This window comes from Cucurbita moschata, unplaced genomic scaffold (genome assembly GCF_002738365.1).
Source record: "Cucurbita moschata cultivar Rifu unplaced genomic scaffold, Cmos_1.0 Cmo_Scf00011, whole genome shotgun sequence".
NCBI lineage: Eukaryota > Viridiplantae > Streptophyta > Magnoliopsida > Cucurbitales > Cucurbitaceae > Cucurbita > Cucurbita moschata.
This window is the reverse complement of record NW_019268527.1, coordinates 4,254,036-4,280,043: the sequence shown is the minus strand read 5'-3', so window position 1 is coordinate 4,280,043 and position 26,008 is coordinate 4,254,036. Positions and strand designations below refer to the sequence as shown.

At 37.1% G+C, this 26,008-nt stretch overlaps 4 protein-coding genes across 9 annotated transcripts; 2 read left to right on the top strand and 2 right to left on the bottom strand.

Annotated features, from left to right (window-relative positions):
- The first annotated feature begins 300 nt into the window (after positions 1–300).
- Positions 301–4,545, top strand: LOC111449592 (cytochrome P450 CYP749A22-like). The gene is made up of 5 exons (XM_023089547.1): positions 301–592; positions 669–892; positions 2,562–2,794; positions 2,880–3,258; positions 3,978–4,545. The coding sequence occupies exons 1-5, from the start codon at positions 316–318 to the stop codon at positions 4,413–4,415; spliced, it is 1,551 nt and encodes a 516-aa protein (XP_022945315.1). The 5' UTR covers positions 301–315; the 3' UTR covers positions 4,416–4,545.
- Positions 4,546–5,179: 634 nt separating this feature from the next.
- Positions 5,180–9,278, bottom strand: LOC111450006 (ACT domain-containing protein ACR4-like). 5 transcript variants are annotated; one of them, XM_023090132.1, is made up of 10 exons: positions 9,102–9,278; positions 8,627–8,730; positions 8,021–8,273; positions 7,712–7,784; positions 7,581–7,626; positions 7,395–7,509; positions 7,248–7,315; positions 6,564–7,163; positions 6,366–6,470; positions 5,308–5,649 (listed from the first exon to the last, which is right to left on the bottom strand). In XM_023090132.1, the coding sequence occupies exons 4-10, from the start codon at positions 7,780–7,782 to the stop codon at positions 5,308–5,310; spliced, it is 1,347 nt and encodes a 448-aa protein (XP_022945900.1). In that variant the 5' UTR covers positions 7,783–7,784; positions 8,021–8,273; positions 8,627–8,730; positions 9,102–9,278. The 5 variants fall into 5 exon arrangements, with proteins under 5 accessions (XP_022945903.1, XP_022945900.1, XP_022945898.1 ...); XM_023090130.1 differs by lacking the exon at positions 8,021–8,273; XM_023090131.1 differs by lacking the exons at positions 8,021–8,273; positions 8,627–8,730.
- A 4,491-nt stretch (positions 9,279–13,769) lies between these two features.
- Positions 13,770–15,694, bottom strand: LOC111449821. Its single transcript, XM_023089868.1, has 2 exons — positions 15,359–15,694; positions 13,770–14,612 (listed from the first exon to the last, which is right to left on the bottom strand). The coding sequence occupies exons 1-2, from the start codon at positions 15,688–15,690 to the stop codon at positions 13,793–13,795; spliced, it is 1,152 nt and encodes a 383-aa protein (XP_022945636.1). The 5' UTR covers positions 15,691–15,694; the 3' UTR covers positions 13,770–13,792.
- A 4,849-nt stretch (positions 15,695–20,543) lies between these two features.
- LOC111449304 lies at positions 20,544–24,339 on the top strand. Of its 2 annotated transcripts, XM_023089148.1 has the most exons (7): positions 20,544–20,911; positions 20,996–21,093; positions 21,330–21,433; positions 22,266–22,327; positions 22,422–23,146; positions 23,273–23,847; positions 23,931–24,339. In XM_023089148.1, exons 4-7 carry the CDS (start codon positions 22,318–22,320, stop codon positions 24,037–24,039), a joined length of 1,419 nt encoding a protein of 472 aa, XP_022944916.1. In that variant the 5' UTR covers positions 20,544–20,911; positions 20,996–21,093; positions 21,330–21,433; positions 22,266–22,317; the 3' UTR covers positions 24,040–24,339. The 2 variants fall into 2 exon arrangements, with proteins under 2 accessions (XP_022944916.1, XP_022944917.1); XM_023089149.1 differs by having other exon boundaries at positions 20,544–21,093.
- The last annotated feature ends 1,669 nt before the right edge of the window (positions 24,340–26,008 follow it).

Here is a 26,008-nt window from a genome sequence, read left to right as displayed (position 1 = left end):
GAATCCTTCTAGATAGGATTATTTGTCTGATGGTCCTAAAATACTTCGATATTTTAAAATTAAAAGTGAAATAAATATTTAGGTAATTATAAATAAGTGATTTGGGCAATGAGGTTTCAATGATTTGTCCTATTCATAAATAAGTGTACAATCAATAGCTTGATTCCCAAGTTATGATTTTGGTTTTATCATCAATAATTACTAAATATTCCATTTTTTTTGTTTGTAATTATTAGTAAACTAATGCTGCACCTAAAGGCTATGCTGTTTTAAGGAGCACAAAACAGAGCACCAGGAACTCAAAGAAACGCAACAATGGAGGATGTTATGAGCAATACGATCTCTGTGTTCTTAATTGCAAGTGTTGTTCTTGGGATCTTCAAGCTTCTTGACAAGCTATGGTGGACTCCGATCAAGATCCAACGGTTCATGAGGTCGCAGGGGATTCAAGGGCCTTCTTACAACTTCATCCAAGGCAACACCAGAGAGATGTACTCCAAAAGAATGATTGCCATGGCCTCCCCCATCGACCTTTCGCATCGGATTCTCCCTCGGGTTCTTCCTCATACGCACTCGTGGCTCAACGATTACGGTATGGAACCTTGGTTTTCTTCGGTTTTAAACATGTTTGAGAATGATTTTGAGTACTGATAAAGTTGAGGAAACAGGGAGGAACTTTGTTCAGTGGTTTGGAACAGATGCTCATCTGGTCATTACAGAGCCTGAGATGATCAAGGAGGTGCTTAATGATCGACAGAAGAACTTCCCCAAAGCCAAACTCCAAGGCCATGTTCATAGAATTTTTGGAAATGGACTTGTCACTGCCCAGGGTGAACGATGGGTCAAGTCTCGAAAAATAGCTCATTTTGCTTTTCATGGTGACAATCTCAAGGTAAGTAAGTTGTTTTTTTTTGTCTAAGTCTATGGCTAGTAATTATTATTCTTTTTTGGGTTATTTCCTTCTAGATTTTCCTTCCAAGTTTTAAAATGTGTGTTTGCTAGGGAGAGGCTTTCACACCATTACAATGAGTGTTTCTTTAGAGAATGTTTCATTCTCGCTAGCACTCGTTCCCTTCTCCAATTGATGTGGGCCCCTCAATCCATCCCTTTTGGGACCCAGCGTCCTTACTAGCACACCGTCTCGTGTCCACTCTCTTCGGTGCTCAGCCTCCTTGTTAGCACACCGCCTCGTGTCCACCCTCCTTTGGGGCTCAACCTCCTCGCTGGCACACTGCCTCGTGTCCACCTCCCTTCGAGGCCCAGCGTCCTTGCTGGCACACCGCCTCATGTCTACCCACTTCGGTGCTCAACCTCCTTGCTAGCACACTGCCTCGTATCCACACCCTTTGGGGCCTAACATCCTTGCTGGCACACCGCCTCATATCCACCCCCTTTGGGGTCCAACGTCCTTGCTGGCACACCGTCTCATGTCTGCCCCCCTTCAGGACCAGCGTCCTTGCTGACACACCGCCTCGTGTCCACCCTCTTCAGTGCTCAGCCTCCTCGTTGGCACACCGCCTCGTGTCCACCCCCCTACGAGGCTCAGCGTCTTTGCTGGCACACCGCCTCGTGTCTACCCCCTTCGGTATTCAGCCTCCTCGTTGGCACATGCCTCATGTCCACCCTCCTTTGGGGCTTAGCCTCCTCACTGGCACATCGCCACGTGTTTGCCTCCCTTCAGGGCCCAGCATCCTTGCTGACACACTGCCTCCTGTATACCCCCTTCAGTGCTCAACCTCCTCGTTTGCACACCGCCTCGTGTCCACCCCCCCACGAGGCTCAGCGTCTTTGCTGGCACACCGCATCGTGTCTACCCCCTTCGGTGTTCAGCCTCCTTGTTGGCACACGCCTCATGTCCACCCCCCCTTTGGGGCTTAGCCTCCTCACTGGCACATCGCCGCGTGTTTGCCTCCTTTCAGGGCCCAGAATCCTTGCTGACACACCCCGCCTCCTATCCACCCCCTTCAGTGCTCAGCCTCCTCGTTGACACACCGCCTCATGTCCACCCCCCCCCCCCCCCNCCCCCCCACGAGGCTCAGCGTCTTTGCTGGCACACTGCCTCGTGTCTACCCCCTTCGGTGTTCAGCCTCCTCGTTGGCACACGCCTCATGTCCACCCCCTTTAGGGCTCAACCTCCTCACTGGCACATCGCCGCGTGTTTGCCCCCCTTTAGGGCCCAGCATTCTTGCTGACACACCACCTCCTATCCACCCCCTTCAGGGCTCAACCTCCTCGTTAGCACACCGTCTCGTGTCCACCCCCTTTGGGTCTCAGCCTTCTCGCTAGCACATTAGGTGTCTGGCTCTGATATCATTTATAACGGCCCAAGGCCACCACTAGCCAATATTCTTTTCCTTTTTTTTTTTTTTTTTGTCTTTCTCTTCTAGGTTCCTCTCAAGGTTTTATAACGGCTAGGAAGAAGTTTTTATAAAAAAATGTTTTGTTCCCCTCCCAACTGATGTAGGCTCTCACCCACCATTAGAGTTCAAAATTTTAGCTAGATTTTCGATCCAGAAGTTCAGAGATTATAAGCTATAATTGGGCTGTGTGTTAATTTTCAGAACATGATCCCCTCAATGATAGAGTGTGCAGAGACAATGGTTGAAGAGTGGAAGCATCATGTAGACAAAGAGCTCGATGTTTTCGAACATTTTAAGGTTTACACATTGGATGTCATTTCTCATACAGCTTTTGGAAGCAGTTATGAACAAGGAAGGAGTTTCTTCCAAATGCTGCAGAGAGTCTGCGATCTATCAGTTAGTAATGGATATAAAGTTCGTCTCCCGATAATCAGGTACTTAATCACCGTCACGTCGTTTCAGGTCAACACCACGTCGACTTTCTAACTGCTAACGATATATTTGCTTGTTGGGATGCAGTAAGATATTCAAATTGAAAGACGATGTTGAAGGAGAGCGACTCGAAAAGAAAATGAGAGAATGCTTCATAGAGATCATAAGGACAAGAGAAGAGAAGTGCATGAATGGGGAAGTAGAAGGGTATGGGAATGACTTCTTGGGATTGCTGGTGAAGGCGAAGAACGTGCCTGAGATGGCACAGAGGTTGTCTGTGGATGATATTGTGGATGAGTGTAAGACGTTTTACTTTGCTGGGCATGAGTCCACCAATGCGTTGCTGGCTTGGACTACGTTTCTGTTGGCGTTGCATAAGGAATGGCAAGAGGAAGCAAGAAAGGAAGTCTTCAAGGTTCTTGGTGACAAGAATCCAACAATGGAAAGCCTCCCCAAATTAAGAACGGTAAGAACATTAACATCACTCCGCAAAAGAGTGCTCTCCCTCTTTCGTTCTTGGGAGATCCTACGTCGGTTGGAGAGGAGAACGAAACATTCCTTGTAAGGGTGTGGAAACCTCTCCCTAAAAGACGCGTTTTAAAACTATGAGGCTGACAGTGATACGTAACGGGCCAAAACGAATGATATCTGCTAGTGGTGGGCTTAGGTTATTACAAATGGTATCAGAACCAGACACCGAGCGGTGTGCCAGCGAGGACGTTAGGCCCCCAAGGGAGGTGGATTGTGAGATCCCGAATTGGTTGGAGAAGAAAACGAAACATTCCTTATAAGGGTATGGAAACCTCTCCCTAGAAGACATGTTTTGAAACAGTGAGACTGACGGTGATATGTAACGGGCTAAAGCGGACAATATCTGCTAGTGGTGGGATTGGGTTGTTATAAAAGATATCAGAGCCAGACACCGAGCAGTGTGCCATCGAGGATGCTGGCCCCCTAAGGATGTAGATTGTGAGATCTCATATTGGTTGGAGGGGAGAACAAAACATTCCTTGTAAGGGTATGGAAACCTCTCCCTAAAAGACACGTTTTAAAGCCGTGAGGCTGACAATGATAGATAACAGGCTAAAGCAGACAATATGTGCTAGCGATGGACTTTGGCTGTTACAATTCTCAACTAAAGTAGGTACTTTTTCTTGTTTTGTTTTATTTTGTTTTCCTATGCAGATGAGTATGATCATCAACGAATGCCTGAGGCTGTATCCTCCAGCAATGACAATATCACGCCAAGTGCAGAAGGAAACCAGATTGGGGAGCTTGGTGCTTCCGAGTCGAATTCAGGTGACGATACCGACGCTTGCAGTCCAACACAACACCGAGTTATGGGGAGAAGATGCAGATGTTTTCAAACCAGAAAGATTTGCAGAAGGGGTCGGGAAAGCCACCGAAACGAACTCAGGTGCATATCTCCCGTTCGGGTTGGGGCCTAGAAGCTGCGTCGGGATGAACTTTGCATTGAACGAAGCCAAAATAGCAATGTCCATGATTCTACAACAATTTTCCTTCACCCTTTCACCTTCCTACGCTCACTCCCCAATTCAGTTTCTTATTATTAATCCCCAGCATGGAGTTCAGCTCATTCTCCATCAAGTTGATATGAATTAAGACATCTCAATCCTAAATATTAATGTCACGTTAAGAAGAATCAAGCTTTGTTTATACAACAAAGGCTTCAATATACTATGAGTAGACCTTTAGATGATTAGAAATTAAATATGGATGATATTTTATTAATGTATTTTAAGACTTTTATTTACTTAAAAGTTATATTTACTTGAGTGGTTAATTATAGTCCTAAAGAATACACCCTGGCTAATTATGTTCATAAAGTATGAAAGTTATACTCATGGAAGGTTAATGGTTTTTATTTTGAGACTGTATAAAGCTATGTATGTTATCTTTGTAAGGTAGACTTGAAAAATGCACTGAAAGGAGCAATTTTGTATTTGTTTAGCAAATGGCCAAGTTTCTTGTAATTCCATGTCGTTTAGATGTAATGTTTAGAATCATTCAAGCTTGACATGATCAACCTTGCTTGTGGAGTCATTCAAATCTCAATCAGTGTTCTTACCTTGAAATATTTGATCAACAAAGTAATTCAAATTTTACTTTCTCTTAGAGTGGTTCCTTATCCGTAGGGCTAAGTGTTCTAGAACACTTTCCCTTTAGCCAATGACTAAGTTTCTTTGTAATTCTATATAGTTTAGATTGCATGTTCAGAATCATTCAAGCTAGACATGATCAATCTTACTTGTGAGTGATTCAAATCTCAAACAGGTTCTCTTGCCTCGAGATATTCGATCAACAAGATAATCTGAATCTTACTTCCCTTGTAGTAATTCCTTATCATTCGGTACTAGAGCTTACGATACCAAGTTGGAGTTAACTCCTTTTTTGGGTTAAATGTTCACATCTACTTAGCAGATTTCAAGTAAACTTAAGAGGCCAAGTGATCTGAATGTACAATGGGTATGAGGTAGAGAACTTGTAAGTGGGCTCAAGAATATGATCTAACCAATCCAAAATTCACTAAAGATCTTGACTTAAACAGACCACCAAACAGGAACCTACTTGGAGAGTCTTGTGAATCAGATTTCCCTTCATCAGGGCTGCCTTTCACCTTCAATATGGATTGACCAATCACTTGCCTTATCGAATCTATCGTCTTTGAATCGATGGGATAACCCGACGCATCGCGCACGTAAAATGTATTGATTGCATTGCCTCCTTCCGTTCTCACTTCGGCTCGACTCACACTCAAGCTATTCTCTCTGAAGATGCGTGTGACATCAGAGAGTAGCCCAACTCTATCAGTAGTGCATAGCTCAAGCTTCAATCCCTGAATGTGGATCAACATCATTAGAGAAGTATTTGAACACAGTTATCGGGTTTTGAGGCTGAACATCATTAGAGAAGTATTCGAACACGGTTATTGAGTTTCGGGGCTGAACATCATTAGACAAGTATTCGAACACGGTTATTGGATTTCGGGGCTGAACATCATTAGAGAAGTATTTGAACACGGGACTGAACATCATTAGAGAAGTATTCGAACATGGTTATTGGGTTTCAGGGCTGAGCATCATTAGAGAAGTATTCGAACACGATTATTGGGTTTCAGGGCTGAACATCATTAGACAAATATTCGAACACGGTTAGTGGGTTTCGGGGTTGAACATCATTAGACAAGTATTCGAACACAGTCATCGGGTTTCGGGGCTGAACATCATTAGACAAGTATTCGGTTTTGGGGCTGACCATCATTAGAGAAGTATTCGAACACGGTTATTGGGTTTCAGGGCTGAACATCATTAGACAAGTATTTGAACATGGTTATTGGGTTTCGGGGCTGAACATCATTAGACAAGTACTCGAACACGGTTATTGGGTTTCGGGGCTAAACATCATTAGAGAAGTATTCGAACACGGTTATTAGGTTCCAAAGCTAAACATCATTAGAGAAGTATTCGAACACGGTTATCGGGTTTCAGGGCTGTTTCGGAGCAAGCAACAAGCATAGAAATCCTAAAATCGAATAGCAAAAGAGCTACTAACCTCGGATACTCGTCTTTCAATGGCAGCTCCAAGACATTGTATCAACCTTTGTCTCTCAGCTTCTGAATTCACAGGAGATCCATCTATGTGCCTAATATAATATTCCTGCAGATCCATCCTACCACTGTCAAGAAACTTCGATTCGAGACTCGTAAAGAACACGAACAAAGGCATTTAGAGAGCGTCAAAATCGATTACCTGATAAGCCTCTGGCCCTTCAGCATCAACATTGGCATGGAAAACAACATATTGCATGTCAGTCAATGTACAAACTGTATCAAACAGAAGTTTTGGTCTATCTTTGCATTGAATGGTGACCACTGAATAATCTTTGTCAAACAAATTGACAACATTCACATTTGGCTTCTGCTTTCCATTGAACGTTTCGTCATCCGCTCGCTCGTAATCTCGATCCGCAAACATCATCTGGTGAAGTCTTCTCTCAGTATGGATAGCCTCATGAGAGAACACAGTCTTAGCTCCCCTACACTTGTTGCTGCCTTTAAGCACATTGCAAAGCAATTTCTTGATTGTGGACAATCTCTCCAAGTCTGTCACTGCCGAACCAGTGACCGACGCTTCCTCGTCCCTCACGTGCATCACTGCAGCAACTCGAGTGTTATGTGTCCACACCTCAGCCCTTTCTACACTACATTTAAGATGAGTAAGAACAGCAGTTACTTCAGAAAGAAGTCCAGGTCGATCACAGCCAACGAGCTCAATTACAGTATGATCTGTAGAAGATTCGACACCTACAGATCTCATGGAAGATGAACAACACGAATCGGGACCGAGCGACTGTCGATTGAAGCAAACGAAAGTACTCGAATTAAACCAGTTCATAAACAAATCAAATCAAAACAAATCAAAGCAACCACTTACTGATCGTATGTAATCTAAAATCCCTTCATCCATAACCTTGTTCCCATTTTGATCCGTGACATTAAAAACTGTTGCAGAATTCATATAAAGGATCATATTAGAACACTTCCACATAAGGTGTTTTTGGATTTGATTAGAGAATCATACCATCCATGAACCAGTTCCCATCAGAAGAAATGTAAGCTTTAGTTATGATAAGATTAAGATCAGTCAAGACTTGAACAACTTCAAGAAGTATGCCATGTTTATTAGCACTATCCACCTTCATAAACAGGAAATGCATAAGGAAACAGAGCCACAAATTTCTTAAAAACAGAGCAAAAAAAGTTGTACCCGAACAACCGTGGCGTTCTTGCAGGATTTGTTATCGATTACGACTCTAAACAATTGTTCAAAGTTAGAACAGAGCATAAAAAGCTAGAGATTAAGATGAACAGCAATGAAAGGGCTGAAGATTTGAATACCTGGGTGGGTTCATTCGCTTGATGAACTTCTGATATTCATCGCCCATATCGTTTGAAAAGCTCATGTTCATCTCTGCCATGGGAAACAAAGAAGACCCAGAAGAAAACTGAGTCATATTTCAATTTCAAAGATGCAAAATGAACTTTAAGAAACCCAGAAAAGCTGCAAATCAAGGATCAAAACCCAGAAACGGAAAATTCACGTAATTACCAAAATAAACAAATAAAAGGAGCAGAATCAGCGACCTAGAAAAGCAAAACTTCCATAAACGAAGAAAGAACAAAGAAACGAAAGTAGAGAAGAAAAACCAGAGAGAGCGCAGAAACAGAGCACATTTCTGGGATATTGAAATGGATTAAGCTTTTTTCATGGAAGAGTAAGTGAAATCTTGGAAGAAGAGAGGACCCATTCGGCAGAGATGAGTGAATTCTTGTTCAATCGCCGCCATTTTTGGGGCGTGGAGTTTCCAATTTCAGAATCAACACACGTATTGGGAGAGCGGGAGGCGGAGGGTTTTTTCTATTGTGCGCCGGAGGGGAGGGGCGGCGCTCCGGCGAGGCGCTGCAGAAATAATGACGTGGAAAGGAGCACACGTGTCAGCGTTTGGGTCTTTTAACCGTTTTTCTCCGTGGTTTGTGGAGCCAACTGTTGGATTAACTTAATTATTATTGTTTAGATTTAAAGTGTATTCAATTAGTGAATTATGATTTTATTAAATATATAATTAGTTATTGAAATAAAAGAAAAATAATTATTTTTTAGAGTTAAAAGGGTTTAAATATTTAGTTTAAAATTTTAAAACCAAAATGAAATTAATTTTTTAATTTCAATTAGGAAAATACAAATAAGAAGTTCCATATAATACAATAATAATATAATAATATAATAAAAGTGGGGACAAATGAGAAATTTACAGCGTGTAGTCTAGCTGGAGCGGATTGGATTACAGTCAGATCAACTCCCACTGACCCCCACAAGCGCGTGTCTTCCACTCTCGGCCGCCTTAATATTTATTTTCCTATTTTACCCACGAAATATTAATATTAAATTACTACTGTCTATTTTCTCAATAATAATTAAACAAATAATTATTAAATGTTTACTAATCATAATTAAATAAGTAATATTATGAAATTAAAATATTGGAAGGTCACTCATCTATGGTCAACATACATGAAATCAACTTCTGACGTTGTCCATTATATTTTCGATCCAAAAATATAATCAAAACATAATTACCCATTTGCCCATCAGGTCGGGATTAAAATATATTACCTCAACGAAATAATCAGAGGTTTAAATCTAAATTCTTACTTGATCATATCGAAAAAACAAAGAAGAGAAACTGTTTGACTGAAGTAGTTTTGCGTGTAGTTGTTAGAGCCTTACCTTTCCCCGAAGATGTTGATTTTACAGAAGCTCTAGCACGAAAAGGAGGTTCGGGGTTTGCTCGTATGGAACTCGAGATGGACTCCCTTCATGTTTTGAAGCTTGAGAGAGTTTTGAAGGTGGCTTCAACTTTGTGAGGAAAATTGGGAGATTTATGGATGAGGGAAGAAGGGGTTTTGAAAGTGGGCTCTCTGTACCTTCCACAAGTGCAATTTTATCTCATCATTTTTACTTTATTAAATAAATGGATTTTTTTCACCTTTTTTATAAATTAAAAAAAAGAAGAATATTCATAAATTATTTATTATTATTTAATATTTATTCCTCTCTTTGCCTTTTTATCTTTTAATAATATTTGGAAGTAAGTGGCATTGATTATTGCATGGTGCACGCTCACAATTTCATTATTAATTTTTTTTTAAATTTTTAAAGTGATTTTATTTCATTTTAATTTTAAAAAATAATTATACTTAATCAATTAAATTATATGTATTAGTAAAAAAAAAGTTTTATTATTTTATGAAGAAAAAAAAAAGGACGGTAATAAATAGCTGGAAAAAATTTCGTACACAGTCAGTGTAAGAGGGAGAGTGGGGTCCACGCGATTAAATGAGGTACAATTAGGCCACGTTCGCTTCGACCCTCTAGCACGAGGTAGTGGTCCCTCGAGTGGGCCCCCACGCCCTCCCCTTTCTTCTTGCAACTTGCACCTCCACAGCTGAGCTGGCAGTCCTCTACCCAGGCCCCACAATAAGAGGAAAATAAAAAAAAATTAACTGCGGGTTCAGTGTAAGCTCCGTAAGGGTGTCCGTACATTATGCATTTTCCTGAAATAAGTCCGACATGCGTACTCAGATTCCTCGGACGGTTTTAAGTTTAGGTTAAGGTTCGTATCACTTTTTCTTTTTTTCTTTTTTTTCTTTTTTCTTTTTTTTTTAATTTTTCATTCCATGTGTCCAACTTATTTCTTTTTTTATTTTTTAATTTTAAAAAGTGTTTAATATATTCAATTTTAATTTTGTTTAATTAATTTATGGCCGGCTAGAAAATTAAGTGCTTAATAGGGTTATAATTTTTTTAAAATATTTTGAATAGGTTAAGTGTGATGTCCCACATGGGTTGGGGAGGAGAACAAACCACCATTTATAAGGGGTGGAAACATTCCCTTAGCCTTGAGGGAAAGTCCAAAAGTGAAAGCCTGAAGAGAACAATATCTGCCAGCGGTGAATCTGGGTCCTTACATTAAGGATCGGCTAGACATAAAAGTCTTCATATGACTCAAGAATCCGACCAACCTAGACTACCCATAGGAGTGTTTAGGTAGTTCGCTGGCTCATATATTTTTGGTCGAGTCAACTCGACGAATCTGAAAATAAAATTACAACTCAACTCTACCCTACTTTTAAGATTGTCTTGAAAATCAAGAATATTTGACGTTTGTAATCGATGTTAGTGATGCATCATGATTTATGAATATTCGATATTTAAATTTTATGAGATTTTAATTATTAATATAAGCAACTAATAGTTATGTTTTTTAAAATAATTTTAAAAACCCCACTAACCCAGCCGAACCCAATTGAAGATTGGATTGAGTTGGGTTGTGAACTTTATTCAAGTTGTTCGAGAGTACCAACTCAACTGTATAAACTCTTAGTTAGACTAAAAATTTATTAAACATGGTTTATGAACTTATTTGATATAAAACTAAAAATTCAAAAATTTATTAAATATTTTTTAAAGTTTATATACGAAATAAATCTAATATTCAAATATTAAATTTATAAGGTATGGTATAAAATCATGATAGGATAGAATAAAGTCCTAACATTTATATACAAATATGATTGGTATTTTACATGATAAATTATCAAAGTAATATAAAAAATATCCTAAAATATATATTATTATTTTTAAATAAATCCAAAAATTAGGTAGTAAGAAATAAATAGTGTAAAAAAAAAATTAAAAAAGCAAGAAAAAAAAAAGTGAGTATTGTTGAGTATTGGTCCCAATCCCAATCATAATCTGTTCTTATCCTTTCATTTCCCTATCACCATTGTACCAGCTAGTACCTCTTCAAATGTTCCTCTCCCTTCAATTATTTTAATATCGTGACCCGAATCTAGAAAATCGATAACGACGTGATTAAATTGTATTTAAATTCGCTAACTATTGAAATAGTAAGTTGTGTTAGATAGATCGTCGATGATTCTGACGTGCTCGAGATACTTTAAGTCATCGAAGACTAATCGGCCACTCACGTGAGACAACGATATAAAATTGTAACAATCCAAGCCCATTACTAACAAATATTGTCTGCTTTGGCCCGTTATTTATCGCCGTCGGCCTAACAATTCTAAAACCCGTTTGTTAGGGAGAGATTTTCACACTCTTATAAAAAAATATTATGTTCTCCTCTCTAACCGAGATCTCACAAAAAGACACACATCCAAAATGGCGGAAAAGTACCTCGAGATTCATGGTATACTGTTAGATAGTGTCGTGTTGAACTTTTTCTCCGTGCTCTTACAATAGTATAATAATTGTTACAAGGCTTGATCCCTTTTTTTCTTTCTTTTTTTGCCAAAAAAAAGCATATCGTGAACATGTTATTCTTACATTTGTACTACGAACGGATACCCTCTTTCATTTATGAGGATATCATTTTACTACTTTATACAGTAAATTTTGCTACTTTTTACTCAACACCAGACATTCTTTTCAGTAGTTCAGTCTCATGACGTTTATCTTCATTCGTTGGATGTTCGAATGGGGTTGTCACGCAAAAATCCGAAATTTGAGATTTTCTCTTCTTACCGGGCTTTCAAAGCGGCTAAGGAGTTCGAAAGAAGGTTCGTTCCAGGAAGGGTTTCATGAAGTAGCGAAGGGAATAGAGGTTCAGCTTCTCATTCGAGTACCAGGCGCTACGGCGTTGAAGTAACCCATGTCATACTCCCAGAAAAAGCTCGAACGACCTTCAACAAAAGGGTACCTGTTGCAGGTCAAAAAAATTAAACACGAGTTACAAATGTTTCGATTTTTTCATCACAAAACCTCGAACTTAATAAAACTATAAGTTAAAATATCTCGAGAATTTTCAACGTCATTTTCGGGAAAAAAAAAATCAAAATTCTAATTATTTTCCTTAAAAAAAACACATTTTCATAAATATTGAACATTATCCATAATGGGAGGTTTAATTTGGCTTTTAAGCAAAGCCAAATTTTAATTAATTATAATAATGGTGATGGGAAAAGGCAGAGATTTTTTATTTTATTAATTAAAAAAATTATTTTTTAAAAAGGGATCATAATTCCATCACGTGTGTTACAATTCCTATTTATTTTTATTTTTATTTTTATTTTATTTTCTTCACATCTACGCATGCCTAGATTTCTTCAAAAATGATTATGAAATTATTATTTTTAAATATTAATTAGTATAATAATTTCATGTTTAGTGGGATTATTTAAAAATTATTTTTATTGATTAAGTTTCCTTCGGTTTTGGAATGTAATTGATTTCTTTTTATAATCATTACAAATCATTATAACCTATGTTTCTAAAACTTATATATTAAGGAATTATGTTATAATACTTCAATATTATTATTAAAAAAAAACACTTGAAAATACTTTACTTTATATTTTGATATTAATTTATATAAACATTTGTAGTTTTCTAAAATAAGGTTATTGGGCCAACCCACCATGGTCTCATGAGATCAAATCGATGGTGTCGGTGTAAGCTCACTCCTAATAGATATTGTGTTCTGTGTGCTTCTATTGGGGACAGGTTTCGACATGGAATGTTTCGTTCCCCTCTCCAACTAATATGAGATCTCACAATCCACCTCTTTTTGGGGCCCAATGTTCTCGTTGGCACATGGCCTAGTGTCTAGCTCTAATACCATTTGTAATAGAGCTCAAACTCACCATTAGCTGACATTGTTTTCTTTGGACTTTCCCTTTCGAGCTTCTTTCCTAGTTTCGTTATATTTGGGCTGGATTGGGTTGGGACATTTTTAAACACAGTTGTCAATTTTCAATCGAAACTACTCTTCTTAAATAATGAAGGGGAAGTCCGAAAGGGAAAGCCCAAGGAGGACAATATCTGCTAGCGGTGAATTTGGGCCGTTACAAATGGTATCAGAGTCAGACACGGGACGATGTGCCAGCCTTCTCGTTGTTCCCCGAAGGAAAGTAAACACAAGGTGGTGTGCCAATAAATACGCTAGGCCCTGAAGGGGGTGGATTTGATGGCGGTCCCACATTGATTGGAAGAAGGAAAGAGTTCTAGCGAGACGCAGGCCCCAAAAGGGGGTGGATTATGATGTCCCACATTAGTTGGGAAGGAGAACAAAACACAATTTATAAGAGTGGAGAAACCTTCGGCATACGCGTTTTAAACCCTTGAAAGAAAGCCCAAAAATGACTGCTAGCGGTGGATCTGGGCCGTTACAAATGTCGAACTCAATCCGACTATAAATTTTTTGACTTGGGTAAAACATTTATTCGAATTTTTGTTTTTTAAAACATTTATTTGCTTATTTTCAAATATTTAATTAAAATTTACGACTATACATACGAAAATTATTTAATATCATAATAACGTTCTACGACCGTTCTAACTCATAAAGCTGGATCGATCTAAAGATATTCGAGATTTTTTTGCTAAATTTTATTTTTTTATTCCCATTTGATTCTAATTTGATGAGTGTGAGTAAAATCCCAAGTAAGAACAACACTTCCATCCATTCTTTTAAGCACAAACCTTTCAACCAAAGCATAACACCCAAATCTCCTCCATACTCCCAACCCTTCAAACGCCTCTCTTCTCACAACTCTCTCCACCTCCTCATGTCCTCCCCATTTAAACCCACCTCTCTCCTCCTCCCACTTCACCCTCTCCACCACCGCCGTGCTCACCCCCACCTCCCTCTCACCAAACCACACAACCCCGCCGTCAACCACCACTCTCTCCGCCGCCACCCCACCAACAAAAACCCCCTGCCTCTTCACATAAACATCCACCTCCACCCCATTCCCAACCAACCCTCCTTCGTTGTAGCATCCAAACACCTCTTCCCAATGCTGTTCCAGCGTCATTTCATAATACGGCGAGCTTCTCATCTGATCACCAACCTCTCCTTCTCGAATGAAGATGAATGGGCAATACCATTTCCCGACCACCACCGGCTTCAAGTTCAGCTCCGGGAGGCGGCCTCGTAATGCGACGTCGACGCCGAGCGCCTGTGTTGGCTTGAAATTCTTGAGAGGTTTGGTATATGCTCTCCAGCCTTTGTGTCTTAAGAAACGTGGGGGAACCCCGTCTGGTGCCATGGAGTGGGACATGAAACCACATGGACCTAGACAACTCATGTTCTTGTCGAGTTGGAATTGTTGATATGCATTTGTTGGGTCGAAGAGTTGCGGTGTCGTGTCGTGAGTAAACGTGAAGCAACCGCAGCTCGTCATGTCTTCTTCCTTTGAACTCGTGCATGCTAGCCTGGCTCTCACAAAATTGAAAGTTTAGAGACGGAAAGAGTTACATAATTAATCAGATCATGTTTGATTGAAAATGATCCGGATGATTAAGAAAAATCTAAAAAAAATTGAAAGTTACAACCTATACCAATTGAGTGTATCTTTATCGACTACTCAATCATAGTAACTATAACAACTCAACCCCACCGCTAGTAGATATTGTCCGCTTTGGGTAGTTACGTATCACCGTCAGCTTCACGATTTTAAAACGCGTCTACTAGTAAAAGGTTTCCACACCCTTACCAGGAATGTTTCGTTTCCATCTCCAATGGACATGAGATCTCACAGTAACCCTAAACCCTAAACCCCACCGCTAGTAGATATTGTCCGCTTTGGCTAGTTACGTGTCGCCCTCAGCCTCACGATTTTAAAACGCGTCTACTAGTGAAAGATTTCTACACCCTTATAAGGAATGTTTCGATCCCCTCTCCAATTGAGTGAGATCTCACATTAACTCTACAATTAAACCTACTTTATTTGAATTAACCTATTTTTTCACTCTTAAAAGTGAGAAGTAAATAATAGAACCATGTCCGGTGTCAGAGCCATCAACTATCCTACCTTCTATTTCAATTTTAGTCTAAATTTTTAATAGATAATTTCTATTAAAAAATATAAAACATCCTAATAAATTTAATAATATTTTAGAGACACAAAATTAAAAGTTTAGACACTGTAATCAAGAACGGGAGATCGAGAGGCGCATACCCTTTTGATCGGCCACGCGATCTGATAACATAATATTGATTAGACGACGATGGTTGATTCAAAACGGGTATAAGCAAAGCATTTAATCGATCAATGCGTTGATGCTCTCCTTCATTTCGAGTATAGTGAAGCTCCATTATCATGTTCTGAGGGAATGGCAGCGCCTTCACGGACCGTCTCTTGAGCAACCCGAACAGCCATTTTGACTCAGAAGCTTCATCTTCGATCACCAAAATGCCAGTATTCGGACCCTCCGGCTCAACCTCACAGGCCGCCGCCGCCGCCGCCGCCGGAGAGTTCCTGTACGCTGAAAGAGGCCTGGTCACATACATTGAAACAAGCCTTAATTTTGATGCTTTTGTTTTGGATCTGATTTGGTTATATAGAGTGAAGAGACAGGAATTTTTTGTCGCGTTGACTATAAGTGGTTGACTAAGCGGTGGCGGAAGTAGCCTGGCTGTTTCCGGCGGCATTGACCGGTGATTCAATAGTCAAAGTCAAATTTGTTTATCATCAAACTGTTTGATTGTACTCCACGTTTATTGCCAAGTTTTCAACTTTTTTTATTATTTTGTAAAATATGATATATAAATTATTAATAAAAAGTCGACAAAATATTAATGTATAATTTAAATAATTATAATAATTAATCAAGATACGCGCAATTTTACTTGTGTTAATAACTAATTACACGTGGCTACCATGCCAAATGACATTCCTACCCTTTGTGTTGACTTTTTTATTTAATGGATTAATTAGAGAATTTTAAGCAAAAATAAATAAATAAATAAATAACTCGTTGATTTAAATACAAGGAGAGTATTAAAATAATATAATTAAAGTAGCATTATAATTTAAAAGTCAAATGATGAGAGGGACTTGGGTTAAAATTATATTGCCTAACAATGGACTTGGTCTTAATATTTTTATTTATAATGGATTAAATATATGTTTTGGTCTTTAATACTTTTTTTTTTTTTTTTTTTTAATTTAGTCTCTAAAAAATCTTTAATTTAACACTTGATATTTTGGGCTAAAGCCCATTGAAAAGTAAAGTTGGGCCGACAAGAAAAAGCCCATAAAAATCAGAAATATTCGGTGGGAGGGAGGATTGAAAATTCAATTTTCAAATAAATAAATAAATAAATATTTATTTATCTATTATTAAAAGTAATATTTTATAATTTTTTCCTTGTTTCACCGAACCGGGTTTTTTTTTTTTTTTTTTTTTGTCGTCACTCGATTGAACCCATCCCTTCTTTCATTCTCTGCTGTTGTCGTTTTGTAGCATTGAGGTTGCGTTTCGACTATAAACTCCAAACATAACATAATCTCTCTCTCTCTCTCTCTCTCTCTCTCTCTCTCTCCGTTCCGTTGGTTAGAGACAAGAGAGACAATCGGTTGTTTATAATGTTTCCAACGGATTCTGTAAGTGGGTCCTACTTTCTTTTATTACTCCCCTTTTTGCCCTTCATGTCATGGGTACTTTTGTAATTTCCCTCCATCTTAGGTTAAATTATAAGCTCGGGCCACTCGTAAGCTTTTCCTTTAGCAATCTTAACCTTGCCGAACGAGTATTTTGTTATTTTGAGAAGTGATCTTTGCAATCAACAACGACAGAATGACAGTGACTAAAAATATATTTATTCATTTGGATAGGTCAATATTGAGCGAGTTCAAGTATTTGATGACATTAAAAGTCTTTAAATGTATTAAAACATTTAAATTAGGTGGAAATGTCTAAAGGGTAAATATGTAATTTTCCTTTCTAAAATTATTTTTATGAAACTATGTAGACTAATTGAATTAGGTATTAAATAAAGTAAAATAATGTTATTGGTTGAAATAATAAATTTTTAAAATATATTTTTATTGTATAAAAATTATTATTATTATTATTTAACCATTTTTTATTTTAAAAAAATCAAATGGTTAATTTAAATAATTTTATTAAAATCTACTTATTTGAAAATCCATCAACGAAACATAATTTAACTTAATAAATTTTCGAGTTTAAAGAAATCTTTTTTAAAAAATAAATAATAATAATTATTATATATATATATATATATATATATCTTAAAGATGAAATGAAGGGCCTTAATAATATTTGGAGGAACAATTTCAGCCACAAAAATTAGAAATAATTTATTGGAGAGAAAATAGAGTCATAGCTCATCCACCCCATTCATTTCTTTTTTTGCCCATCGTTTTCAAATTAAGTAAAATAAAAAGTTTTAAAATTATATATATATATATATAATATTAAAAATTTATCGAGTGAAAATTCATATATCATACATGTTTCTGGCCGTGATTGTTTTATTTTCATATTTTATATAGTTATTTTTTATTTTTTATACTATTTTTTAAATTCAATAATATGTATCTTTTATTGATATATATCTTAATTAATTAAATTAGGTTTAATAAATTTTTTAAAGTCTAAATAAAATTAATTAGTTGAAGAATATTGATTAAGGCATTAATTTGGTAATTTAAAAAAAATTGATTGAAAATGAAAGGAGGAGACAAGCATGAGATGAAGCAACTCAAAAGTAGCCACGTGAGAATGTTGACTTTTGACATGATGTGTGGACGTGCCACATGATGTGTCAATTCTCACATTCATACATGGAGATGCTGACACATGCATACGTGTCATTTTAGTTTGCCATTAAACCCTATTTCATTACCTACGTTGGATAATTGGAAATTATTTTGGAGAAAGAAAACAACTAGAAAATTATATGAAACTTGTAGCTACCCAACACCTAGTGTAATAGAATAATAACTTTACGGGATGTCGGTAGTAATTGGTCGACGTGGATATTGACCTCGTTGTATTTGTAATATAGCTCGATTGAACACCTTACGTATCAGTTCAATGCCTTATACCAATTTAGGTTTATAGTAGCTCGACTCGTGTGAAATAATAAATTGTAACAACCCATGTCTAGGAAGGGAGACCTTATCAAGGTTCCCCTGTACCCCATGTGACGTTGTCACGTTTCTTACTCCTCACTTCTAAGAGTGAAAACTATCTCTATAAACGAACACGAGTCGTTCCTACTCATATGCATCCCTTCAAAATTTAGAGGTCACCCAATATAGCATTGTTCCAAGTAAAGCACGTTTACCGATTAAATTCTTAGGATTGAGTCACTGAAAAGAAAGGTGCACCCTGTTGGTATAAGTAGTGACTTCCAATTTTTTTTAAGTCTATCTTAGGACCACTCTCATTCGAACGTAGTATTGATTCATTCAAATACTGTTCTTTTACTCGAGTGTCGGTATAAATATTATTATGGAATTAAAATCAAACCAAATCACTTACTTTTAGTGGAGGGTGGAAATTAAAAATGTACTTTATTTAAAATATAATTAAAAGGAAAAAAAAAAGCTATTTATGTAATTTAATCTATAATATAATTATTCAACCACTCCTTTTGCTAATTAATTGTTATTATAATCAGCAACCTATTTGGTATTGGATATATTAATTAATTACCTTATTTTTAAAAATAACAATAAATCAAACACTTAATGCTCAACATGTTCATTAAAATAAATCAAATGGAGAATATCAATTAATAAATTTAAATAATAATAACTAATAAATTTAAACTAAATAAAAATAAAAATAAAAACTTGAGTGGGTGAAGAATAAATAATCCAAAATAATTATAAAATTAAAATAAATATATGTATATCTTTTAAGCTAAATTATTAAAAAAAAAAATAATAAATTTAGGTTAGTATTTTAAATTAATTACACGAAATTAGTTTATTTAAACTAAATCAAATTAAAATAAGTTATTAACTCAACAAATTTTATCTCGACTGCATTGATCTAGCTTTTTTGGAGTCATCGAGATTTTTAAATATTGGTATTTTAATAATTTTTTAAATATTGGTATTTTAATAATTTTAAAATATGGGAGTTTTTATTTTTTTGTGCATTTAATATTATTTAGGAATTATTAAAAATAATATATAAATTAATTTCCTTCTAACAACTTCCTCTACCTATGGTAGGTTCATAACACCCATATTTAACAAATTAAATAATATTAACTCCTTGCTTCACCAATAATTTTCTTTATTTCATAACTTATATTACAAGTTAGTGATATTTGTATTTATTTAATTTTTTTTTAATTTTAAAATTATTTAACAAACCTAATTTTAATTTTGTAATAATAAGATTTATAATTTTTTTTTTAAATTTTTAAAAAAGTTGGCTTCATGATACGTATATTACGGGAGGTTTCTACACCCTTATAACTAATGTTTCGTTCTCCTTTTCAACTGATGTGGGATCTCATGATCTACTCTCTTGAGGGTCCAATGTCTCGCTGACATACTGCTCAATGTCTAACTCTGATACTATTTGTAGGATGTGTCAATTTTAGCCTGTTACGCCGTCAGCTTCATGATACATATGTTACGGGAGGTTTCTACACCCTTATAACTAATGCTTCGTTCTCCTCTCCAACTGATGTGAGATCTCATAATCTACTCCCTCGAGGGTTCAATGTCTCACTAGATCTCATAATCTACTCCCTTGAGGGTTCAATGTCTCACTAACACACTGCTCCGTGTCCTATTTATAGGATGTGTCCATTTTAGCCTGTTACCTCATTAGCTTCATGATACGTATGTTACGGGAGGTTTCTACACCCTTAAAGCTAATGCTTCGTTTCCCTCTCCAACCGATGTGAGATCTCATAATCTACTTCCTTGAAGGTTCAATGTCTCACTAACACACTGCTCCGTGTCTGACTCGATAATATTTGTAGGATGCTAACACATCTACCTTAGATCTGATACCATTTATAAAAGTCCAAGCTACTGATAGCTGCTATAGTATATTTTAAAAATGATTTTGAAACAAGAAAGTTGAAATATGTTAAAAATAAAATATTAACCGTCTTTTATCTAAAATTAATTATATTTTTTAAAATTTAAATGAATTTTTTATTTTTTATAATTTAAAAATATTATTAAATTTTTTTAAGGAAGGTATTTTTAAAAAAAATTAATTTGGAGTTTAATAATTTAGAAACAAAAAAATTAACTGTAATTGTGCAATAAAAAAAAGGAAGAACAGAGGCTTTACAAGGAAATGATCGCATAAAAATGGCGAAGATATTCAGAATCCCAATTCCCAAATCAGAGAAACGGACCCACAGAATATATTAGAGAAAAAAAAAAATGGGAGACAGCTTCTGATCCGAAAACCAGGGTAGAACAGTGCTAGAGTTTTGATCAAGCAGCCGAAATCCGCTATCAGAATCAGCGTTTTCCATACAACCTGGTGGACTAATCTTATGTTATCGCACTCTCAAGGAAACAGCTCCGTCCAGCTAATTTGCTCTGTTCTCACTTTTTCCGGCAAAAAAGCTGAACCGATCAACAAAAATAAATTAAAATCCCCCGGCGGTTGCTTTTGAGGAGTTGGAAATGAAAACCTGTCCGATTTTGAGTTCGTAACAGCAGAAAATGCTATCTGGGGTATACTTCCTGACATGATTGTCACCCCAAGAAAAGGTATCTCTCAACAGAGTTGATTCTCTCTCCGTTAATTTTAGAAAGGTATGGTCAAATCAAATCAAGCTCCCTCCAATTTTACAGGCGCTGACTGCAAAAGGGTACTAGGGATTGCTGCTCGATCGGTTTAAATACCTACATTTGAAGCAGCTTCTTCGGGATTGGATTCCAGAATCGTCAAGGTAAAACGAATTTCATTGTTCTTATGGGGATATCGTTCCACCGTTGGGGGCGATGGGGAGTTTTTGAATATGAATTTTGTGCTAAAAACCAGGCCATTATTAATTGCAGAGAGAGAGGGGGGCGGTGGGTTTGATAGTTGACCTTTAATTAGTGTAACAGATAATCACAACTCATTTCCCCCGACCCCATTTATTCCCTCGTCTGCTTGTCGTAATAATCTTTGATATCTATGCAGGCGCACCTCTTGGTTTCAGGCTGCTGCTTGGTGGGTTCTTCTGTACAGTCGCTTTAACACATTTTTTTAGTGCATTTTCTTCTGTTGTTCCTACAACCTTCAAGGTTTTCTCTCTTTCTTTCATCTTCCCTTTAACTTTTATTATTTCTGTATGAACTGACTGTGCGATGGATCATGCTTCTCAATCATTTTCTTTATGTTCTCTTGCTTGGATCATAAACTGGATAGCCTCTTTTCCATGAACATGGAGCAAGGAAAGTTGGGATTTCCTTGTTTTTCTTTATATTTTGTTTGGAATTGGATCTGTTTTGTTAGTCAGATATCTGATTCCATCCATTACTACACAGAATTGAAGAATTCCTATCTGGGTTTTCTCTCAGTTCCTTGGAACTTTCTTCCACTTTTCTCCATTTCTGTTCTTAAAGTATAAGATTAAATAACAGGTGGTCGGATCTAGTATGAACTACCAGACAAAAAGGGGGTGGGAATCTTGAGAGGGGCCGATCTTGGGTACCCTTTGATTGAATATTTGAATTTGGGGTTTGAATTTTCCGTTTAGATTTAAGAAGTTCTTGTTAAGTTAAACCTTTCCTGTCTTTTTACATGAACAGGACTGTGGATTTGCTTCAAAATTTCCCTAACAGAGCATTGCATATGAACAGATTGTTGTTAGCTTATAATTCTAAGTACTGAAGGTGATCAAGTGGCTTATATTTTCCTGTTTATAGTCAGTCAATGGATTGATAATCTTGTTTTTTGACTTATGGGAAACCATGAAAACATTCCTATTGTGACTTTAAACTTAAAATTTGGCCTCTTGAAACTTCTTGAGCTGACCTTCTGCTATGTATATTGTTATTTTATTGTGCAACTTTTGAAAGATGGAAGGTTTTGACTTAGCTTTTTTACTTTTCTGTTCTTGCCTATGAATGACAGACTCTTTGGTGCATGTCTTGAGAAAATCCATTGGAAACAGTTCATTTGAATCATGAAAATTGGTAAATCTCATGTTCTTATTCTTTTTTTTCCCCCTTTTTCCTGGTAACCATGTGAATTTGTAGCAATTATTCATGTTTCCTGATGATTTTACAGAGGGTGAAGCCGTAGTTTGCCATTCAAATGCTGGCCCCAAGTTTGTTCCTAAGTCATTTGAATGTGATAATGATGCTATTGATTCTGGTGGGATGAAGCTACCAGATCAGAAAGAACTTGCAAGCCGTCCGAAAGGTTATGAGGATGCCGATCGCAATAATATTGCTGCAGATGGTTGGGTTGTACCTAAGCTTGATTGTTTAAATTTTGATGATTTTAATGACTATGACAAGGCTAAACCCGTTGTGTCACCGCGCACGAATTCTTCGGAAGTAGACTTGTTCGAGGAAGACTCGGAGTTGTTCATGGAAAAGAGTATCGTTGAATGTCAACTTCCTGAACTGATAGTTTGTTACAAAGAAAATATTTGCAATATCGTTAAGGATATTTGTATCGACGAGGGAGTACCTTCTCGGGATAACCTTGAGAAGGCTGTCCGTGCCATTGTCCCTCCTGAGAAAGACTGGAAGGATGAGTCGACACGAGACCTGGCAAAAGGAGAGACGTTTGCTTCAGATGATTCAGAGCATTCGGAATCGTTTGGTGACAAGGATTCACCCAAACTACGCGATTCCAAGGATTCGGCTAGAACACCCGACGCGGAGTATGATGTGGCATATTTTACTGACAATGATATAATAAATCTTCCAATGACAGACTTGGTTGCAGGGAGCTTAAAGCCATTGATCAACAATAAGAATGAGCCTCACTCTCAGGCTGAACAGGCATGTTTTTTCTTGGGCATAATGGGACTTTCATTACTGTTCTTGTTGGCTCTTTATAGCTCAACCATGGTCATGTTGTAACGGTGCATGTTAGAAGGTGACCGTATTTCGTTTGTTCTGATGCAGGTTTTGATTGAAGCTACGAGTTTGAAACTCGCTGTTTCGGCATGTGTAGCTGAAGAATCTGGTAGTAACCCGAAAGAAGCAATGTCAGCATTCACTACATCAGCTCCCGTACCGGAAGATCCCGAAAATAGCGCTTCTGGGAGTGATATATCATATAATAGTAAATTGGACAATGGAAACATCACTTTTGATTTTAATTCTTTATCATCCACAGCTAGTGATGGACTCGAGCGTTGTGATAATGGCGACTTAAACCCTTCAACTCCTTCGACCAGTGCCTTGATGGACTGCCAAGACACGAGCAGCAGCTCGAGCAGCTCCAAATGTCAAGTGCAGTGTCACGATACTAGTATTAGCCTCAAACGTGTGGAATATGAAGATGTACTGAAGGCAGGAGTTGGGAATTCTGTAAGTCATCAAGTTTTGAGCCAAGTTCAACGTGGTGGCGTAGGTGAAGCAAGTTTCTCTTCAATGGTACCGTTCAGGAGTAATTCAGATCGTATAGGGTACTCCGGCAGCATTTCTATTCGGTCGGATAGCAGCACGACGAGCACCCGTTCCTTTGCATTTCCTGTGTAAAGCTCTATTTCTCTTATAATGTCTGCATAATTTATAGTAGATTGGAACTAATGAGACCAATATCTTTATCTTCCTGCAGATTACAACCCGAGTGGAATAGTAGCCCTGTTAGAATGGCTAAAGCTGATCGAAAGCATCTACGAAAGCATAGGTGTTGGAAAAAGAGCATTCTGTGCTGTAGATTCTGAAACCTTTTACTAATTTATTCGTAGGTTTAGTGTCGAAAATATAAACGTTTACTTCACACACACACTGTCGGGTCATTTTACGAGATTAGTCGAAATACGTATTAGTTGATTCGAACACTCGATGCAGATTAACATTGTTTTGACTGTAAAAGGAGTCGGTGATGAGTTTGGCTTGCTCAAGTGTTCTTATGAGCTAAACCAAGAGTGTTTGACAAAATCATTTGGTTTGTGGAATGGGAAAAGCTTGTACTGCTGAACATTGCTATAAATATATAGATATACAACATTCTTTTGCGAACATGGGGTCGATAGCCATGGCCTTACTCGTGCTTGTTTTTCACTCTATTGTTGTCAGATCTCATATCTCACATTGGTTGAAGAGGCGAACTCGTGTGGAAGTCTAAATAGAATAATATCTGCCACTGATGGATATGAGCTATTACAAATGGTATCATAGCCATATACTAAGCGGTACACTAGCAAAGACGCTGAGCCGCGAAAGGGAGTGGACACTAGTCGGTGTGCCAGCGACTTCGTTGAGCCTTGAAGGGGGGTAGATTGTGAGATCCCACATTTTTCTTATAAGAGTGGAAACTTCCTTCATAGCAAATGCGTTTTAAAAACCTTAAAGGGAAGGTCGAAAGGGAAAGTCTAAAGAAGACAATATCTGCTAGCGTTGAGCTAATTTGCTCGACGAGGAAGTTCAAAATACCACAAGTGCGAGTGAGTTGTAGGGGTAAGTTGTCATTTTTATTCGTTTCCTTGACAATCACTTAAGTTAAAGCGTTTTATTAGTGCTTCTTCACTCTACTCTTCCTTTCAATGCTTTTCTGTTCGTACGTACCTTTAATCGAGAGATCAAAAATTCAAATCCTCATGACCATCACATATGTTGTTGAATTGAAAAAATGACGTGTTAGTATGAGTCGAAGTCATGTGTTATACTTTTTTTTAGCTTAACAATTATAAAATGTAAGATCGAACCATCGACTTTTGAAATGATGACATATGTCTTATCTATTAAGCTATGCTTAGAATGACCCGTTTTATATTACAATAAGAGCGTAATTGTTTTTAATAAATGCATTATGAGTTACGAGTTCTAGGAAAAGGCATTAATTAATATCATTGCAACATTTGCAGGCCTGCCAAGGGAAGCAAAACAGTTTTTCAAAGCAAAACGACGTCGTCCGGCGTCCTTGAAGTTGGCTCATATTTCTAATCTAACCCCCTAATTTTTTCATTATTACAATTTTAGCCCAATAAAATGAGGGATTTGCATCCTTAACCATCTGTTGTGGCCGACAAACTATTTTAGGGATTTGATATAATTAATAATAATCAAATTAGAGGGCCCCACTTCGTTTCTCTATATTTCATTTTATTTATTTTTTATTATTATTTCTTTATTAGTATCTTTTTTTAATTATTTAAATATTTCTTGGCAGAAAATCAAGGATCCGTTGTCGTTTCCATCAACCATGTGTCGGCTAAAATATTTTGTAGTTTATATTTATATTTAATAATTTAAATTTTATGATTGAAGGAAAAAATTACCTAATTTACCATAGTTCCTGATTCTCTCGTGATTCTTAAATAAAACGCGTATATTATATAGAGATTTTCACTCTAAGAAATGTTTCGTTTCTTTCTCCAATCAATATAGAATCTCACAATGGTCGGACTCTAATACCATTTATAACAGGCTAAGCTCACTGCTAGTAAATATTGTTCGCTTTGGCTCGTTATGGATCGTTGTCAGGCTCACAATTTTCAAAACGCGTATACTAGGGAAAAGTTTCCACACCCTTATAAGTAATTTTCCTCTCGGGAGTCCAACGTTCTCACTGATACATTGTTTGGTATCTGACCCTGATACTATTATAAGGGTGCAGAAACCTCTACCTAATAGACACGTTTAAAACTATGAGGCTAACGACGATACGTATATATGTTAACAGTGGAGACC

Bases quoted from the DNA above. Each gene is read 5' to 3' on its own strand.
- LOC111449821 (XM_023089868.1), bottom strand. From the start codon at position 15,690: ATGTATGTGACCAGGCCTCTTTCAGCGTACAGGAACTCTCCGGCGGCG. The intron at 14,613-15,358 runs GTATGCGCCTCT...TGTGAGAGCCAG, and splicing joins TCGCGTGGCCGATCAAAAGG to GCTAGCATGCACGAGTTCAA.
- LOC111449304 (XM_023089148.1), top strand. The intron at 23,147-23,272 runs GCATGTTTTTTC...GTTCTGATGCAG, and splicing joins CTCACTCTCAGGCTGAACAG to GTTTTGATTGAAGCTACGAG. The intron at 23,848-23,930 runs GTAAAGCTCTAT...ATCTTCCTGCAG, and splicing joins CGTTCCTTTGCATTTCCTGT to ATTACAACCCGAGTGGAATA.
- LOC111449592 (XM_023089547.1), top strand. From the start codon at position 316: ATGGAGGATGTTATGAGCAATACGATCTCTGTGTTCTTAATTGCAAGT. The intron at 2,795-2,879 runs GTACTTAATCAC...GTTGGGATGCAG, and splicing joins GTTCGTCTCCCGATAATCAG to TAAGATATTCAAATTGAAAG. The intron at 3,259-3,977 runs GTAAGAACATTA...TTTCCTATGCAG, and splicing joins GCCTCCCCAAATTAAGAACG to ATGAGTATGATCATCAACGA.
- LOC111450006 (XM_023090132.1), bottom strand. From the start codon at position 7,782: ATGAACATGAGCTTTTCAAACGATATGGGCGATGAATATCAGAAGTTC. The intron at 7,316-7,394 runs GTATGATTCTCT...ATTCTGCAACAG, and splicing joins TGGGAACTGGTTCATGGATG to TTTTTAATGTCACGGATCAA. The intron at 5,650-6,365 runs GTTAGTAGCTCT...ATCCACATTCAG, and splicing joins TTGAAAGACGAGTATCCGAG to GGATTGAAGCTTGAGCTATG.